Source organism: Bos indicus x Bos taurus, chromosome 3, assembly GCF_003369695.1.
Source record: "Bos indicus x Bos taurus breed Angus x Brahman F1 hybrid chromosome 3, Bos_hybrid_MaternalHap_v2.0, whole genome shotgun sequence".
NCBI lineage: Eukaryota > Metazoa > Chordata > Mammalia > Artiodactyla > Bovidae > Bos > Bos indicus x Bos taurus.
Window position 1 is genome coordinate 94,212,547 of NC_040078.1, and position 19,287 is coordinate 94,231,833.

The 19,287-nt window shown below is 37.6% G+C and overlaps 1 protein-coding gene across 4 annotated transcripts in view; it reads right to left on the reverse strand.

Annotated features, from left to right (window-relative positions):
- ZFYVE9 (zinc finger FYVE-type containing 9) overlaps positions 1-19,287 on the reverse strand; it is a 182,476-nt gene that overhangs the window by 63,000 nt on the left and 100,189 nt on the right. For all 4 annotated transcript variants that reach the window (XM_027537254.1, XM_027537257.1, XM_027537256.1 and 1 more), the window contains exon 5: positions 2,397-2,496. In XM_027537254.1, the coding sequence (XP_027393055.1) occupies positions 2,397-2,496 (100 nt within the window). The remainder of the gene's footprint in view (positions 1-2,396; positions 2,497-19,287) is intronic.

Sequence of the window (19,287 nt, forward strand, 5' to 3'; positions counted from 1 at the left end):
TACAGACACAATCAATGTGAATGGATTGCAAAATATGGACATCAAGACCTCCACAATATTGGATAAATAATGTAGTTCCTCCTCATTAACACTCATAGTATGTCTCTCTTCCAGCTAATAAAGGTATTAAGGAGACAGGTGATTTTATTCAGTAAAGGAGACCATGTAGTTAAGTAAACTATTTGGAAGCAACAAATAAGAATTACAGGATACTTCTGATACAGACTGACGGCAGACTAGTCTTGAGGTTAATGATAGGCTCCTGGCTCCTTTAAAGAGGACCACACATTCTCTTAAGAGGGAGTAAAATAAGTTTAAACTTATTAAAGATTTACAGTTGGGATAGCATTTAGACTTTTCTGGTGGTGGGGCAGGTTTAATATTTAATGCATTAAAAAAAAAAACCTCAGGGGCTAAAAGAGCAAAACTCTGTTGTATGATATTTTTTGTTTCATTTCTACATTTTTAGGCTCTTCTCAGCTGAAGTAAAATCTCATTTGAAAAATTCTGAAGCCTAAAGCTCAGAAGAAAACATCTTAACATTTCTATGAAGTTTGCTTTCGTGCAATCATTACCCTGTGTAAACGTATACAGCAAGAACAACCATTTCACATCTCTGGTGTGTCTCAAAAGCACAGGACCCATTTGAACATGAAAATGTGCCAATATCATATAAGTGCCATCAACCAGTATGAATGATCACAAATGTGTTAAGGTTCTGCATACTCCATAATTTTACTAATTACTGACATATCAACTATTGTCTTCAAAGTAAATAGGATGAAAGATGCTACAGAAATGAAATATATAAATTTTATTATCTAGGCTCAGGTAATATCACACGCTCAGGAATAAAATCACCCAATTTTTGGAGCATTTTTTAAAAAATCTCATTCTGCATCAAAGAATGATCCATAAGATTTTGAATACTTGTTGCCTCCAAACTGCAGGACAAAGTTAGAAAACAACAGTTATGTTCCTTTGAAAGCACTGGCAGGAAGAGGGAAGGAAGAGAAAAGGAGAAAGGGAAAAAGGGACAGGGAACACTGAAAAGCATCAAATTAAATATTCAGTAAAAGACCAGGCTAAGCCATGCGAAAGGAAAGATGCTGGAAAAACCAGGAAAAGAAGAATTTAGGATCCCCTGTTAAGGGCATCCTTGGCTTAATAAAAAAAGAAAGTATTCCATATGAATCCTCTGCCATTTCCTTCATCTTTAGCTATGCCAAGTTAAAAAAACAAGCTATCAAGTTGGAAGACCTCATCAAATAAAAGAGGTATTGGGTACTGTAATTAAGCAGCATGCTATTATCTGTGAATAAATATCTGAAAATGAAATGATCACTGAGTGAAATAACCACCATCTGAAAAATGACCCTTAAGAGTAAAGAGAATGAATTCATATTTGATCAAAATTATAAGAATTCAGAAATGGGAGGAAACTGGGTGGATCATAGGAAATCAGAAAAGATCAGATTAAATAACATGCAATAGGTTAATAAGCCAGCAACAGGAAAACATCACTATGAGCAATGCAGACACAAAGAGCAGGAGGGGCTTTGAGCAGATAAGTTTCAGCCTCCAGGAGACACACTATCCTGGCGTAAGCAGCACTGGTATCTAACGCCAACATTTCATGTCTATTAGTAACTATTCTGGCAACTGTACAAAGATGCACTCAAAGAGAAAACACCAAATAGTCTAATCAATTTTATTTCATCTTTTTACAAGAATACTCTGGGGTTGATTGGTTTGTTTGGTTTTAACTAAAATGCCCTTGGATTTATTTCCAGTCCTGCAAAAGGTGAACACAGGATAAGCTATATTTACCTTTTCCTGGCCATATTCTTTGACCATATAAGTAAATTCAAAATCATTATCCTCATAACAAATCTAAGTGGTACTAAGGTGATAAATGATAGAAAAATGCAATTTTCTTTGATCCTAGATGCTAAACATATTTATTTTTCACAAGATGAGTGAACCAAGGTGTTAATAAGAATATATTCAGTCATTAAGATATTCCCTAGAAAGAGAATTCTTCCCTCGAAAGGAAAACCTCAGCCCAGTTTAAATATTTCATCAACTTAGTGGTCAACAGCCCCCTCCCCCTCCCACTCCAGTTACTTCACAGGAACATTAACAGCCATGTAGCACCAGATTTCCACAAAAATTTCCATTCTTCCTGCAAAACTTACCTGAATTTAGCAATTATTCATTAAACTAGGCACAGGAATTCTGAAATACTAAGATATTTTCAAATTTTTCTGTTAAAGTTACAACATCTGAGAAGGTGAGCAACTTGAAGAGCAAGGCAGGAAAAATCAGGAGTTTTTTCACTGGCATTCTCTTGTTCTGTCTCAGTAACTGTGAATTCAACCTGTTTTAATACTTACCATTCATTAGCACTGAATGGCAGATTACACATACTCTAGCTTCCTTTCTATCCATGTATAACAGTTTACATTTCAGGCTACAGCAGGAAGCACAAAAGACCTGCAGGAAAAAGAACATACTAAATTACTTAGGATCAGAGTATAAAGGAAGTAAACCAATACTGATCAACACTGTGGTCAGGAAACCATATTAATACAACACTAAAAACTTCAAAGTGAAGTCACTCAGTCGTGTCCGACTCTTTGTGACCCCATGGACCCCTGTGGACTGTAGTCTATGAGATTCCTCTGTCCATGGGATTTTCCAGGCAAGAGTACTGGAGTGGGTTACCATTTCCTTCTCCAGAGGATCTTCCTAACCCAGGGATTGAACCCAGGTCTCTCGCATTGTAGGCAGACACTTTACTGTCTGAGCCACCAGGGAAGTCCTAAAAACTTCAAAGGAAAATGCAATTGAGAAAGCTGGGTGTGGAGACCCCTATTCAAAAGCAAGAAAGAGATGAACATATCTGTCAAAAATAAGGAAAGTTAAATTGCTGACTGAGAACAAACATTTTTAGCCAAGACTATATAGCAAATATATACATGCCCAGTCTCTTTAGTCAAGTCTGACCCAGGGAGAGAACCCACATGTCCCGTGTCTCCTGCACTGCAGGAGGATTCTTTACCGCTGAGACACCGGGGAAGCAAATACATAGCAGGGGAAAAAATCTAAGCTGTTTTTAGGCAAAATTTCTCTTCAAAATATCATATGACATGGGTGTTTAGACCAGTAACATCTGCTATTTCTGTTTAAAGAGTCAATATTGTTGTCGTTCAGTCACCAAGTGGTGTCCGACCAGGCTCCTTTTGTCCATAGGATTCTCCGGGCAAGAATACTGGAGTGCATTGCCATGCCCTTCTCCAGGGTACTGGAGTGGGTTGCCATGCCCTTCTCCGGGGATCTTCCCAATCCAGGGATCGAACCCAAATCTCTTAGTCTCCTGCAATGGGAGACGGGTTCTTTACCACTAGTGCCACCTGGGAAGCCCTTAGCTTTCCTGCCAAGAAGCAATCGTCTTCTAATTTCATGCTTGCAGTCACCATCTGTAGTGATTTTAGAGCCCAAGAAGAGGAAATCTGTCATTACTCCACCTTTTCCCCTTCTATTTGCCAAGAAGTAATTGGACCAGGTGCCATGATCTTAGCTTTTTTACTATTGAGTTTTAAGCTGGCTTTTTCACTCTCCTCTTTCACCCTCATCAAGAGACTCTTTAGTTCCTCTTCTCTTTCAGCCATTAAAGTCATATTATCTGCATATCTGAGATTATTGATATTTTTCCAAGCAATCTTGATTCCAGCTTATAACTCATCCAACCCAGCACTTCACATAATGTGCTATGCAAACAAGTTAAATAAATGGGGTGACAATAAATAGCCTTGTCATACTCCTTTCTTAATTTTGAAACAGTCAGTCTTCCACATAATGTTCTAACTGTTGCTTCTTGACTCACATACATGTTTCTCAGGAGACAGGTAAGGGTCTGGTATTTCCATCTCTTGAAGAGTTTTCCACAGCTTGTTATGATCCACAACTGAAGGCTTTAGCATAGTCAATGAAACAGAAGTAGATGCTTTTCTGGAATTCTCTTGCTTTGTCTATGATGCAGCAAACGTTGGCAATTTGATCTCTAGTTCCTCTGTCTTTTCTAAGTCTAGCTTGAATATCTGGTAGTTCTTGGTTCACGTACCACTGAAGCCTAACTTGAAGGATTTTGAGCATAACCTTACTAGCATAGGAAATGAGTGAAATTGGCCAGTAGTCTGAACATTGTTTAATATTGAAGATTGATCTTTTCCAGTCTTGTGGCCACTGCTGAGTTTTCCAAATTTGCTGGCCTAATGAGTGTAGCACTTTAATAGCATCATCTTTTGGATTTTAAATAGCTCTGCTGGAATTCCAGCACTGCCACTAGCTTTACTGGCAGCAGTGCTTCCTAAGGCCCACTTGACTTCACACTCCACAATGTCTAGCTCTGGGTGAGTGACCACACCATCGTGATTATCCAGGTCATTAAAATATTTTTTTGGTATAGTTCTTCATGTATTCTTGCCACCTCGTCTTAATCTCTTCTGCTTCTCTCATTTCAGTCTTTGATTGTGCCCATCTTTGGACGAAATGTTCCTTTGATATTTCCAATTTTCCGGAAGAGATCTCTAGTCTTTCCCCTTCTGTTGTCTTCCTCTATTTCCTTGCATTGTTCATTGAAGAAGGCCTTCTTGTCTCTCCTTGCTATTATCTGGAACTCTGCATTCAGTTGGTTATACATTTTCCTTTCTCCCTTGCTTTTCACATCTTTTCTTTCCTCAGCTGTTTGTAAAGCCTCCTCAGACAACCATTTTGCCTTCTTGCATTTCTTTTTCTTTGGGATGGTTTTGGTCACCACCTCCTGTACAGTGTTATGAACCTCTGTCTACAGTTCTTACGGCACTCTGTCTACCAGATCTAATCCTTTGAATCTATTCGTCATCTCTACCGTATTATCATCAGGGATTTGATTTAGGTCATACATGAATGGCCTAGTGGTTTTCCCTAATTTCTTAATTTTAAACCTGAATTTTGCTATAAGGAGCTGATGATTTGAGCCAAAAGTCAGCTTCAGGTCTTGTTTTTGCTGACTGTATACAGCTTTTCCATCTTTAGCTACAAAGAATGTAATCAATCTGATTTCAGTACTGACCATTTGGTGATATCCATGTGTAAAGTCATCTCTTGTATTGTTGAAAAAGGGTGTTTACTATGACCAGTGCATTACCTCTGTGTGACTCCATGGATGTAGCCTGCCAGGCTCCTCTGTCCATGGGATTTTCCTGGCAAAAATACTGGAGTGTGTTGCCATACCCTTCTCCAGAGGATCTTCCTGACCCAGGGATCAAACCCACATGTCCGTCTCCTGCACTGCAGGCAGATTCTTTACTGCTGAGCCACCAGGGAAGCAAATATATAGGAGGAAAAAAAAAAAAACCTAAGCTGTTCTTAGGCAAAATTCCTATCTACAAACATATAACTTGGGTGTTTAGATTAGTAACATCTGCTATTTCTGTTTGAAGAGGCAATATAGCAGGTGAAATAAACAAAGACTGGGAATTCTGGGCTTTCACTTCTGTTTTTTTACTACCCTTATGTGTGGAATAATAATCATACCAGCTGCTTTCATTGGTTTGCTATGCAAGCCAGGAAAGATCAAAATACACAATTTAACCATAAAAGTAAGCACAGCCCCAGCTCCAGGGAATCAAACCAGGCCACCAAAAATTGGCCATGCCAATTTCCAGCACCTTATTTCCACTTTCCAGGGTTGGTTCCCGACAATCTTACTTTATTTTCCCTTTCATACCAGGCAACAAGAATCTCCCTAGCTCCCTGTTAAGATTTATTTTCTTGAGAACTCATTAATCCCTATCAGAGAAAACTTCATACAGGTAGAAAGGTGTTCCCAGCAGTGCAAATTTTACTAATCCAGTTTTTATGGCCAATAAGTATCCTGTATCTTACATAACTGAAACAAGGGATGAGGTCCTATTAAAGACAAAGTGAGAGCAATCACCTCTCCTTCTACTAGGTATAATTAATCTACCTAGTTACCATGACTACCAATTTACATTTTCAGAGGCTTCCCATTATCAAAACAACTCTGTGGTATAGGGAGAACTGGGGCTATATTACCTTATTTTCTATCAGAGGAAACTGAATTTGGATCGTTAAATGACTTGCTCAAGTTCACAGGAAACTATATGAATTCTAGGCACTTAACATACATGTATTATCTCATCTAAACTCATAAATTCTATGAAAGCATTCATTCATAATTAACAGAGTTAAATAAATGTGAAGTAAAACTACTCTGTCATATAGCTAGTAAGCTACATAAAAGGTTCGAAACACTGTATTGGAGGCAGTTACCAAAACCATCCCAAAGAGAAAGAAATGCAAGAACTCAAAGTGGTTCTCTGAGGAGGCCTTACAAACTGCTGAGAAAAGAAGAGATGTGAAAGACGAAGAAAGGGAACGATATACCCAACTTAATGCGGAGTTCCAGAGAACAGCAAGGACAGATAAGAAAGTCTTCTTAAGTGAGCAATGTAAAGAAATAGAGGAAAACGACAGAAGGGGAAAGACAAGAGATTTCTTCAAGAAACTTAAGAGATACCAAGGGAATAATTCATGCAAAGATGGGCACAATAAAGAACACAGATGGCAAGGACCTAACAGAAGCAGAAGAGATTAAGAAGAGGTGGCAAGGATACACAGAAAAACTATACAAAAAGGTCTTAATGACCCAGATAACCACAATGATGTGGTTACTATTCTATAGCCAGACATGGAGTGTGAAGTCAAATAGGCCTTAGGAAGCATTACTACAAACAAAGCTAGTGGAGGTGCTGGAATTCCAGCAGAGCTATTTAAAATTCTAAAAGATGATGCTTTTAAGGTGCTGCACTCAATATGCCAGCAAAATTGGAAAACTCAGCAGTGGCCACAGAACTGGAAAAGGTCAGTTTCCATTTCAATCCAAAAGAAAGGCAATGCCAAAGAATGTTCAAAGTACTGTACAACTGCACTCATTTCACATGCTAGCAAGGTAATGTTCAAAATCCTTTAAGCTCGGCTTCAACAGTACGTGAACCAAGAACTTCCAGATCTACAAGCTGGATTTAGAACAGGTAAAGGAATCAGAGTACAAATTGCCAACATCTTTTGGATCATAGACAAAGCAAGAGAATTCCAGAAAAGCATCTTCTGCTTCATTGACTAAGTAAGCTAAAGCCTCTGACTCTGAGGATCAGAACCAACTGTGAAAAATTCTTAAACAGAAAACCAGACCGCTTAACCTGTCTCCCGAGAAACCTGTACGCGGGTCAAGAAGCAACAGTTAGAACTGGGCATGGAACAACAGACTGGTTCAAAATTGGGAAAGGAGTACATAAAGGCTGCCTGTTGTCAACCTGCTTATTTAACTTCTTTATGCAGAGTACATCATAGGAAAGGCCAGGCTGGACGAATCACTAGCCAGACAATCAAGACTGCCAGGAGAAATATCAACAACCTCAGATATGCAGATGATACCACTTTAATGGCAGAAAGCAAAGAGGAACTAAAGAACCTCTTGATGAGGGTGAATAGTGGAGAGTGAAAAAGCTTGCTTAAAACTCAAAGTTCAAACAACTAAGATCATGGCATCCGGTCCCATCACTTTATGGCAAATAGATGGGGAAAAAGTAGAAACAGTGACAGATTTTATTTTCTTGGGCTCCAAAACCACTGTGGATAGTGACTGTGGCTATAAATTAAAAGACGCTTGCTCTTTGGAAGAAAAGCTATGACAAACCTAGACAGCGTATTAAAAAGCAGAGACATCACTTTGCCATCCATATAGTCAAAGCTATGATTTTTCCAGTAGTCATGTAGAGATGTGAGAGTTGGACCATAAAAAAGACTGAGCACCAAAGAATTGATGCTTTTGAATTGTGGTGATGGAGAAGACTCTTGAGAGTCCCTTGGACTGCAAGGAGATCCAACCAGTCAATCCTAAAGGAAATTAATCCTGAATATCCATTGGAAGAACTAATGCTAAAGCTCTAATACTTTGGCCAGATGATGCAGAGAGCTGACTCACTGGAAAAGACCCTGATGCTGGGAAAGACTGAGGGCAGGTGGAGAACGGGGTGACAGAGGATGAGATGGTTGGATGGCATCACTGATTCAACAGACGTGAGTTTGAGCAAGCCCCCGGAGATAGTGAAGGACAGGGAAACCTGACATGCTGCAATCCATGGGGTCGCAAAGTCAGACACAACTTAATGACTGAAAAACAACAGCTCATTACAATGCTCTTAACACCACAATTCAACACAACTGTAGTTTGAGAAATTAACTACCGAGCAGGGAATGGCACCCCACTCCAGTACTCTTGCCTGGCAAATCCCATGGACGGAGGAGCCTGGTAGGCTGCAATCCATGGGGTCGCGAAGAGTTGGACATGACTGAGCGACTTCACTTTCACTTTTCACTTTCATGCATTGGAGAAGGAAATGGCAAGCCACTCCAGTGTTCTTGCCTGGAGAATCCTGGGAACGGGGGAGACTGGTGGGCTGCCGTCTATGGGGTGGCACAGAGCTGGACACGACTGAAGCAACTTAGCAGCAGCAGCTGCTTACCAAGAAGCATAACCAAGTGGCTATGTTTTAAGACCAGAGGACAAAAAAACTTGAGAAATTGATCTCTGAGATTGTAAGCCAACAGATTATTTTAAAGTTCTTTTAATTCAGGGTCTTATAAAGGTTATGCCATATTCACCACCAAAATCCTCAGCGGTAAACAAAACTGACTGTAAGTCAAGTTATTCAAAAGTAATTTGCAACTTAATGTATAATTTTATTTAAAATAACAAATTGCCATCTAGCAAAATACAAATCAGGGTTTCTTCACCTTTCTTTTTGAATTAAGTATAAAAGTGTATAAAAGTATAGCATTAAGTTTAATAGGTTTTTTTTTTGAGGGGAAGTATTTTATTTTTGTATTGATACTACTGTCACTCAACTCTGCAGGGAAAAACAGAGAAAAAAGGAATAACAATGGACAAAAATTACTACCTTTAAATGCTCAAAGGTCCAGGTGATGTCTATGCAATAAACCTATTAGGTTTTTAATTTGTACCCTCTCCATCACATTTATGGGGAAAAAGCATGAGTTATACAGCCAAAAAAAGCCTTGGTTGGTTTCTAGTTCCACTTAGTTTCTTCAACTGTAAAGTAGGGATAATATCACCGTTTACACGGGTTTACTAGAAAGATTAAATTAGATAATAAACAAAATACTGAGCATGTACTAAATAAATGTTAGCTCCTTTCTGATTCCCTCTTAGCTGGCTGCCTAGGAACTGTGTGGTCATAGTTCCAGGTGTTGATAGAGAAGTGGCCCTAGTACTATGGACTTCAATTTCACCATTCTCTTATTCTGTTTTTTCCTAAAATAATTGCAAATTGCTTTGGAGTGTGGACTCTGCAAGTCAAAGAGTCTGAGTTAGAATCCTAACTCAAACAGTTAGTTGCTGTGTGATTTTGAACAAGTTACTTAATCATTTTAAACCTTTTGCAAAATATGGATTATAACACTAGCTATCTCCTAAAGAGTTAACATATACTAAATAAGATAATATAATCAGCATTTAGAAGTGTCTGGCACGTGGTAAACATTGAATAAATATTAAATGAGAACATTATCTCATTCTCCTCACCATCACTACCACCATCATCATCAATCTGCCTCCAACTGTAAAGCATCTGCAACTTTGTTATTGTTTTGTTACTTATTATATTTCATATACTAAAGCTTTGTCATCTACAGAAATATGAGCAGTATGTTTTCATACAGTGACCATTCCTATACTGTTTTTGCCTCTCTTTAATTAAAAACAGAACAGTAAGCAATACATAATGTTCACTGAATGAATCAATGAGTAAACAAATAAATGGAAATAGATGAACAGATGGCAACATAGATGGGCCCTTTTCGACTTTCCTTGCTTTTCCAGTAGAAAGTACTTTTATTGCAAAGACAATGTAACAAGTTAAAAATGTCTCCAAAGACAAATACTGACCCTATCCCAAGAATGGACTGGACTAGTACCATTTGGCTGAAAGTTTAATACAAAGTTTTACAGGGCTATGAAAATTTCAATTTTCTCCTAGGATTTACTTTCCCACTCCAAAATAACTAACAATTTTCTGAAACCTTCATCATCTATCCCTATTTCACCTTCTCTCTATATTTTTGATATGAAATATGAGCCAAGGATTTAGAAATTTCTTACTGCTTTCACCACTAAATACAAAAATTTACCTAAATACAAAAAAAAATTCCCTACCTTCTCTTTCTTACCCTTGTTGAAAACCTAACACTCAATAAATGCACAAATGTCATCTCTCTGGCTTTCTCAAAATTTTTTCTCTTCCTTTGATTAATCCCCTTTTTCTTCTAAAACAACTTGTCTAGAAGATCATTCATGATGTTATATAAATACAGTAGTATCTTCCATCCTTAAAAAAATTCACCCATAATCACCACCTTCATTTAATAATTGCTCCAATTTTTTCTGTTCTCCCTTAACAGTAAAATCTGAAAAGTATCTCTCAGTCCCTTCACTTCTTATTCCATTTTCAACCAATTCCCCATTTTTGACCCATCCTGCTTCTGTATTCATAGAATAGAAAAAAGCATTCTCTATCAAGACAGCTTTTATAAGTGACCCTACTGTAGTCAAGTATAATGGTCCTTTCCCTGTCCCATCTTATTGACCCTGATCAGCATTTTACATAGGTGATAGTCCCCATCCTTTGACAAACTACATTCTTCTTTTGACTTCCAAGACAACACATTTTCTTTGTTTTCTACCTGTCTCTCTGCCACTCTTTCTCAGTCACTGTACTGAGTCTTTCTTCTCCATTTGACCTCAGTGGCTCAGGCCTGGGCCCTTTCTCTTCCGTCTATCCATTCTTCCCTAGGTGAGCTCATGCATCCCCATGGCTTCTCACTGAATTCCCTACATAACCTGCAAAGCCCAATGATCTATTCCCTGAGTCCCTCTCTAAGCTCTTTTTATGAGGTTTCTTTTACTTGTTGTACTTTAACCACACTGTATTCCTTTCAGTTTCCTGAAGAGGTGCTTTCCTGCCTTAGAGACTGTGTCTATAATGTTCACTCTTCCTAAAGCATTCTGCTCCCTGTTTTGATGACTGACTCCACAAATTTCATATATCACCTAAAATGCCACTTTTCAGAGGACTGCCCAGACCTTACTCCCCCTGTCCCTCTTATACAGTATCCCTCCTTGTTAATTTCCTAAATAGGCCTCATCACAATTTGCAATTCTATTTGTTTGCTTTTGGTTATTCCCACTAATCTTTACATGAGAATATGGATCTTAGCATAAACCAGCACCCAGCACAGTGACAGACACTCGGTGTTTACTGAATAAAGTAATTGTCTGGGATTCATTTATTCATTAACAAACATTCACTGAGTGCTTTGTAGGTAGCAGGTACTACACCAAATGCTGGGGATATAAAAAGAATCATAATCACAAGATCCTTACAGACCAATGAGGGAGAAGGACAAAGATAATACTGTATGATAAGTGCTATGACATGGGTGAGGCTGATTTTTAGCCCTCAGTCTTTTCAATGGAAAACATTTCCTAGCTTCATTAGAACTCAAGATGAAACCAGCGTGCTTGATCCTGTTTCACCACGCCAGAATGGTTAAACTCATGTCAGTGAAAAGATAGGACAGGCAGGTTTTCAGGCAGAGTATGAGGGAAACTAACTTACTATGCAATATTCTATTTAAAGCATCTATTTCTTACTCTTATATCTATTGTTTCCCATTAACATAAGCAAATAGAAAATGGGATTGCCCTGATGGCTCAGTGGTAAAGGATCTGCCTGCCAATGAAGGCACACAGGTTTGATCCCTGGTCCAGGAAGATGCCACGTGCTGCAGAGCAACTAAACCCGTGTGCCACAACTGCTAAGTCTGTGCTCCAGTGCCCAGGAGCTCTACTACTGAGCCCACGTGCCACAACTACTAAAGTCCACGTGCCTAGAGCCTGGGCTCTGCAATAAGAGAAGCCACCACAAGGAGAAGCCCATGCATCACAACTAAAGAGTAGCCCCCACTCACCACAACTAGGAAGAAGCTCTCATAGCAACAAAGACTTAGCAGAGCAAAAAATAAATAAATAAAATTATTTTTAAAAAGAAAACAAACAACCCAATTAAAAGATAGGCAAAAGATTTAAATAGACACTTTACCAAAGAAGATACACAGATGGGAAATAGGTGTAAGAAAAGATGTTCAGTATCATGTCATTAGAGTTGCAAATTAAAACAAAAATGAGATACTACACCTATTAAAACATCTAAAATTTGGGATTTCCCTGCCTGTCTGGCAGTTAGGACTCCAAGCTCTCATTGCCAAGGGCCCAGATTCAATCCCTGGTTGGGGAACTAACATCCCACAAGCCACACATCGTGGCCAAATAAATTAATTAATTAAAATGTCTAAAAATCCAAAACTGACAAGACCAAATGCTGGTGAGGATGTGGAGCAACAAGAATTTTCATTCACTGCTGATGGGAATGTGAAAATGGTACAGCCACTTTGGAAGACAATTTGGCAGTTTTTTATGAAGAGAAGCGCTTCTCTGGTGGCTCAGACAGTAAGGAATCTGCCTGCAATGTCGGAGATCTGGGTTTGACTCCTGGGTCAGAAACATCCCCTGGAAAAGGGAATGGCTACCGACTCCAGTATTCTTGCCTGAAGAATTCCATGGACAGAGGAGCCTGGTGGGCTACAGTCCATGAGGTCGCAAAGAGTCAAACATGTCTGAGCTACTAACACTCATGAAGAGAAACATAGGCTTACCATACCCTCCAGTAATCATGCTCCTATATATTTATACAAATGAAAAACTTACATCTAGTCAAAACCTGCGCACAAATATTTATAATATCTGTACTTATAATTGCCAAAAACTAGATCAACCAAGATGTCTTTCAACAGCTGAATGAATAAACAAACTTGTGGTGTACCCATACAACAGACCACTACACAGCAATAAAAAGAAAGGAGTTATCATGTCAGAAAAAGACATAGAGGTTCCTTGACTCTGGTCTTTGCAATGACCAAAAAAGTAAAAATAAACAAGTGGGACTACATCAAGCTAGAAAGCTTCTACACAGTAAAGGAAACCATCAACAAAATGAAAAGACAATATGGAAAATGAGAAAATATTTTCAAGTCATGTATCTGATAAGGGGTTAATATTGCAAATGTATAAAGAACTCATATAGTTCAACAGGAGGAAAATACACAATCCAATTCAAAATAGGTAAAAGACATGAACAGACATTTCTCCAAAGAAGACAAAAGAAGGGTCAACATGTATGTGAAAAGATGCCCCCTAATTATCAGGAAAATGCAAATCAAACCACAATGAGATATCAACTCATACCTGTCAGAATGGTTATTATCAAAAAGTTAACAAACGTTGGGAAGGATGTGAAGAGAGCCCTGTGCACTGTTGGTGGGAATGAAAATTGGTGCAGCCACTATAGAAAATTGGTGCAGCCAGTATAGAGGATGCTCAAAAAATTAAAAATACAACTATCGTATGACCCAGCAATTCCACATGTAGGTATTTATCCAAAGAAAACAATATCAATAACTCAAATAGATGCCTGCACCACCATGCTCACTGCAACATTATTTCCAATAGTCAATATATGGAAACAACCTAGGTGTCCATTAATAAATGAATAAAGAAACTTTGGTATGTATTTTTCTATGTATATGTGTACACACACACACACATGATGGACTATTACTCAGCACAAAAAAGAATAAAATCTTTACATCTGCAACAACATGGATGCAACTTGAGGGAATTATGCTAGTGAAATAAGTCAGAGGTACACAGATACTGGATGAGCTTACTTATATGTGGAATCTAAAAACTATCAAAACAAAACAACAAATAATGAGCTCATTAAATCAGAGAAGAGTCTGGTGGTAGTTGCCAAGGTGGCAATATATGTGAAAGAGATGAAGATGCTCAAAAGAAACAAATTTGAAGTTATAAACTACATAAAACATAGAGTGTAGTGCCTGTCATCTTATCTATTGTTAATAATACTATATTGCAAATTTGAAAGTTGCTATGAGTGTAATCTTAAAAGTTCTCATAAGAAAATTTTGTAACTATGTATGGTACAGATGTTAACTGGACTTATTATGGTGATTTCACAATACATACAAATACCTAATCATTATATTGTATACCTGAAAGTAATACATCCTCCTTATATGTCAATTATACTCAATTTTTTAAAAAGTTAGGGAAGAATCCTAAATGTATATTTCTAAGTCAAAGATGCCAGTTTGAAAGCCAACATAATATATGAATGGCAACCCACTCCAGTGTTCTTGCCTGGAGAACCCCAGGGACGGGGGAGCCTGATGGGCTGCCGTCTATGGGGTCGCACAGAGTCAGACACAACTGAAGCGACTTAGCAGCAGCAGCAGCAACTATTGATAAAAGACATTCTGGAAAACCAAAAACTACGGAGCCAAGATCAGTAGTTGCCAGGGTTCAAATAAAGTAAGGGAGGGATACATAAGTGGGGCACAAGGGACTTTCAGGGTGATATAACCATTCTATATGATAATAATAAGGCAGATAACTTGCATTTATCAAACCAATAGAACTGTAAAATTCAAGGAGCAAACACTAACAAAAACTGTAGTATGTATTTCTTTTATATGATTATTGTTAATAAAATAATGTATCAATATTGGTTCATTAATTGCAACAAATGTACTACTCTGGTACAAGATATCAATAATGAGGTCCACTTGAGGGGAGGTGTGCCTTCTGCCCAATTTTTCTGCTATAAAAAAAGAAAAGTCTATTCAACAAGCAAGCATCAGTCTTAAAGGATGCATTAGACTATTTGAACTTAACAAACATCTACAGGACATCCAATCCATAAAAGCAGAAACACATTATTTTCAAGTGCATATGGAAGGTTCTCCAGGACAGATTATATTCCAGGTCACAAAACAAGTCTCAACAAATGTAAGATAGAAATTACTTCAAGCATTTTTCCAATCATAATGGTATGAAACTAGAAATCAGCTACAGAAAGAAAAATGGGAAAAACATAAACATGTAGAGACTAAACAGCACATTACTATAAAAACCAATGAATCAATGAAGAAATCACAGAGAAAATCAGGAAATACCCTAGACAAATGAAGTGGAAACACAACATTCCAAAATCTTTGAGATGTAGCAACAGCCGTTCTAGGAAGCAAGTTTATGGTGATACAGGCCTACCTCAAGAAGTAAGAAAAACCTCAAACAAACTATAACCTAAAACAATTAGAAAAAGAAGAACAAACAAATCCCAAAGTATCCTGCACTAAAGGTGGGTTCTTTACCACTGAGCCACCAGGGAAGCCCATGACCATAACTAACATCATATTCAATGGTGAAAAGCTAAAAGCTTTTCTTCTAAAATCAGGAACAAGACAAAGGATGCCCACTCTCAATCACTTCTATTTAACATAGTATTGGAAGTCCTAGCCACAGCATTCAGACAAGAAAAAGAAATAAGATGCATCCACACTGAAAAGGAAGAAACAAAACTGTCATTATTAGTAGATGACATGACTTTGCTGCTGCTGCTGCTGCTGCTGCTGCTGCACTTCAGTCGTGTTCGACTCTGTGCGAGCCCATAGACGGCAGCCCACCAGGCTCCCCCATCCCTGGGATTCTCCAGGCAAGAACACTGGAGTGAGTTGCCATTTCCTTCTCCAATGCATGAAAGTGAAAAGTGAAAGTGAAGGCGCTCAGCCATGTTTGACTCTTAGCGACCTCATGGACTGCAGCCTACCAGGATCCTCCATCCATGGGATTTTCCAGGCAAGAGTACTGGAGTGGGGTGCCATTGCCTTCTCTGAGATGACATGACTCTACATATAGAAAAACCCTAAAGTCACCACTAAAAAGTTATTAGAATAAATAAGTTTAGTAAAGTTAGAGGATATGAGGTTAATGTACAGAAATCTGTTGCTTTTCTATAAACTAATAATGAACTACCACAGAGAAAAAGCAATAAAACAATCTTGTTTAAAACAGCATCAAAAACAAAAAATATCTAGGATTAACTTACCAAGGAGGTAAAAGACTCTAAAAATGAAACACTGATGAAGGAAATTGAAGATGATATTGAAGAAATGAATTGAAGAAACTGAAGAAATGAATCAGAAGAAGTAATATTGATAAATACTGTACTACCCAAAGCAATCTATAGATTTAATGCCATCCCTATCAAAATAACCATATTTTTCACCAAATTAGAACAACCCTAAAACTTATATGGAACCACAAAAAACTGACTTGCCAAATCAATCTTAAGAAAAATGAACAAAGTTGGGGTGCTAGCTTCAGACTATACTACAAAGTTACAGTCATAAAAACAGCATAGTACTACACTGCTGTGTTTAAAATGGATAGCCAACAAGGACCTATTGCACAGCACATGGAACTCTGCTCAATGTTATGTGGCATCCTGGATGGAAGGAAAGTTTGCAGGAGAATGGACACATGTATATGTATGGCTGAATCCCTTTGCTGTTCACCTGAAACTATCACGACATTGTTAATTGGTATACCCCAATACAAAATTAAAAGTTTAAAAAAATAGCACAGTACTGGCACAAAAAAAAGACACACAGATCAACACAGAATAGAGAACCCAGAAATAAACCCATACACTTATATCAATTAACCTATGACAAAGGAAGTAAGAATATACAAAGGAGAAAAGATAGTCTCTTCAATAAGTGGTGCTGGATAACTGGACAGCTACATTTATTTTACAAAATAAAATTAGAATATTTTTTCATATTACTTACAAAAAGAAAATGGATTAAAGACCTAAATGTTAAACTGGAAAGTATAAGACTTCAAGAAAACATAGAGAACACTCTTTAACACAAACTGTATCAATATTTTTTTGGATTTGTCTTCTAAGCCAAAGAAAAAAAAATCAAAAATATATAAATGGCATATAATTAAATCTAAAAGATTATGTACAGCAAAGAAAACCATCAACAAAGCAAAAAAGCAACCTACAAAATGGGAGAAGACATTTGCAAATTATATGATCAGTAAGGGATTAATATTCAAAATATCTAAAGAGCTCAAACAATTCAGTATCAAAAAAAAAACCGAATTTAAAAATGGGCAGAACACATGAACATGCTTCTAAAGAAGATACACAGATGGCCAAGAGCCACGTGAAAAGATGCTCAACATCACTGATCATCAGGAAAATGCAAAGCAAAACCATAATGGGATATCACCTTCACACCTTTCATGATGGCTATCATCAAGAAGTCTACAAATAATGTCAGCAAGGACATGGAAGGGAACCCTCATAAACTACTGGTGGGAATGTAAGCTGGTATAGCCACTGTGGAAGACAGTATGGAAATCTCTCCAAAAGTTAAGCACAGAACTAACATATTATCCAGCTATCCCAATTCTGGTTATTCAGCCAAAGAATATGAAAATAGTTAACTGAAAAAGATATGGACTCCTATGTTCATCATGACATTATTTACAAGAGCCAAGATATGGAAACAACCTAAATGTTCATCAACAGAAGAATGGACAAAGAATATGTAGGGCACGTGCATGCACGGATGGACACATGTGATGCACACGCCCCGCCCCCGACACACACACACTAGAATATCACTCAGCCACTAAGAAGAATGAAATTCTGCCATTTACAACAACATGGATGGACCTTAGAGAGTATTATGCTTAGTGAAAAGAGTTAGAGAAAGACAAAACTCTATATATGAAATCTAAAATATAAAACAAATGAATATGACAAAACAAACAGACTCACAGATAAGGAGAACAAACTAGTGGTTAGCACTGAGGAGAGGGAAGTGGAGGGCAAGATGGGAATAGAGGATTGAGAGGTGGCAATACAAACCACTATGCATAAAATAAATAAGGTACAAGGATGCATTATACAGTACAGAGAAACACAGTCATTATTTTAATAATTTTAAACAGAATATAGGGAATTCCCCGGCAGTCCAGTGGTTAGGACTCTACACTTTCACTGTCAAGGGTGTGGTTTCAATCCATGTTCGAGAACTAAGATCCCACAGTCAGAAAACAAAAAAAGAGTATAATCTATTAAAATACTGAATCACTATGTTGTACATTTGAAACTAATGTAATATTGTAAACCAACTATACTTTAACTTAAGAAACAGGCTATTAATTTCTTAAAGTGGGTATATCCAGGGAGCTGAATTAGGGACTCGGGATTTGTAAAAGTAGGTAGAAGATTGCCATCTTTAAACATACAAATATTACTCTGTTTAAAACAAAAATAGTACCAAGCCTCTTCTTCTCAACTAAAAATGTGTTTTATTTTCAAAAACTGGAGCCTATTATACAGAGTGAAGTAAGCCAGAAGGAAAAACACCAATACAGTATACTAACGCATATATATGGAATTTAGAAAGACGGTAACGATAACCCTGTATACGAGACAGCAAAAGAGACACTGATCTATAGAACAGTCTTATGGACTCTGTGGGAGAGGGAGAGGGTGGGAAGATTTGGGAGAGTGACATTGAAACATGTGAAATGTCATGTATGAAACGAGATGCCAGTCCAGGTTCAATGCACGATGCTGGATGCTTGGGGCTGGTGCACTGGGACGACCCAGAGGGATGGTATGGGGAGGGAGAAGGGAGGAGGGTTCAGGATGGGGAACACATGTATACTAATTAAATAAAAATTAAAAAAAAAAAAAGAAAAAAACAATTAGAGAGTTCTAAATAAGCTAATTAAAAAAAAAAGGATACTGTTAAATAGAAAAGGTCCAAGTTGCAGAGAGACTTGAATGTATCCCACTTGGGCTTTTAATGGGGAGAGTGGGAGAGATATTATGTTTTTATAAGCCCAAAACATTTCTGAAACAAAACACAGGAAGTGTGATTACCTTTGAGGAATGGGAATAGGGCTTGGCGGGGGGGGGGGGGGGACAAAAAAACATAAAAAAAAAAAAGAAATCAAATTTGAAAAATTATTTTAATTTTTCAAAATATTTTTCATTTAAAAATATGCTATAAAGACAAAGATATCAAAATATTATTATATAGTTCTTTTATATATCTTTATAGACAAAATTACTCATGACTACTGTGGAACAGTAATTCAAATTAAAAGTACGGTGTTAAATACTAACTGTA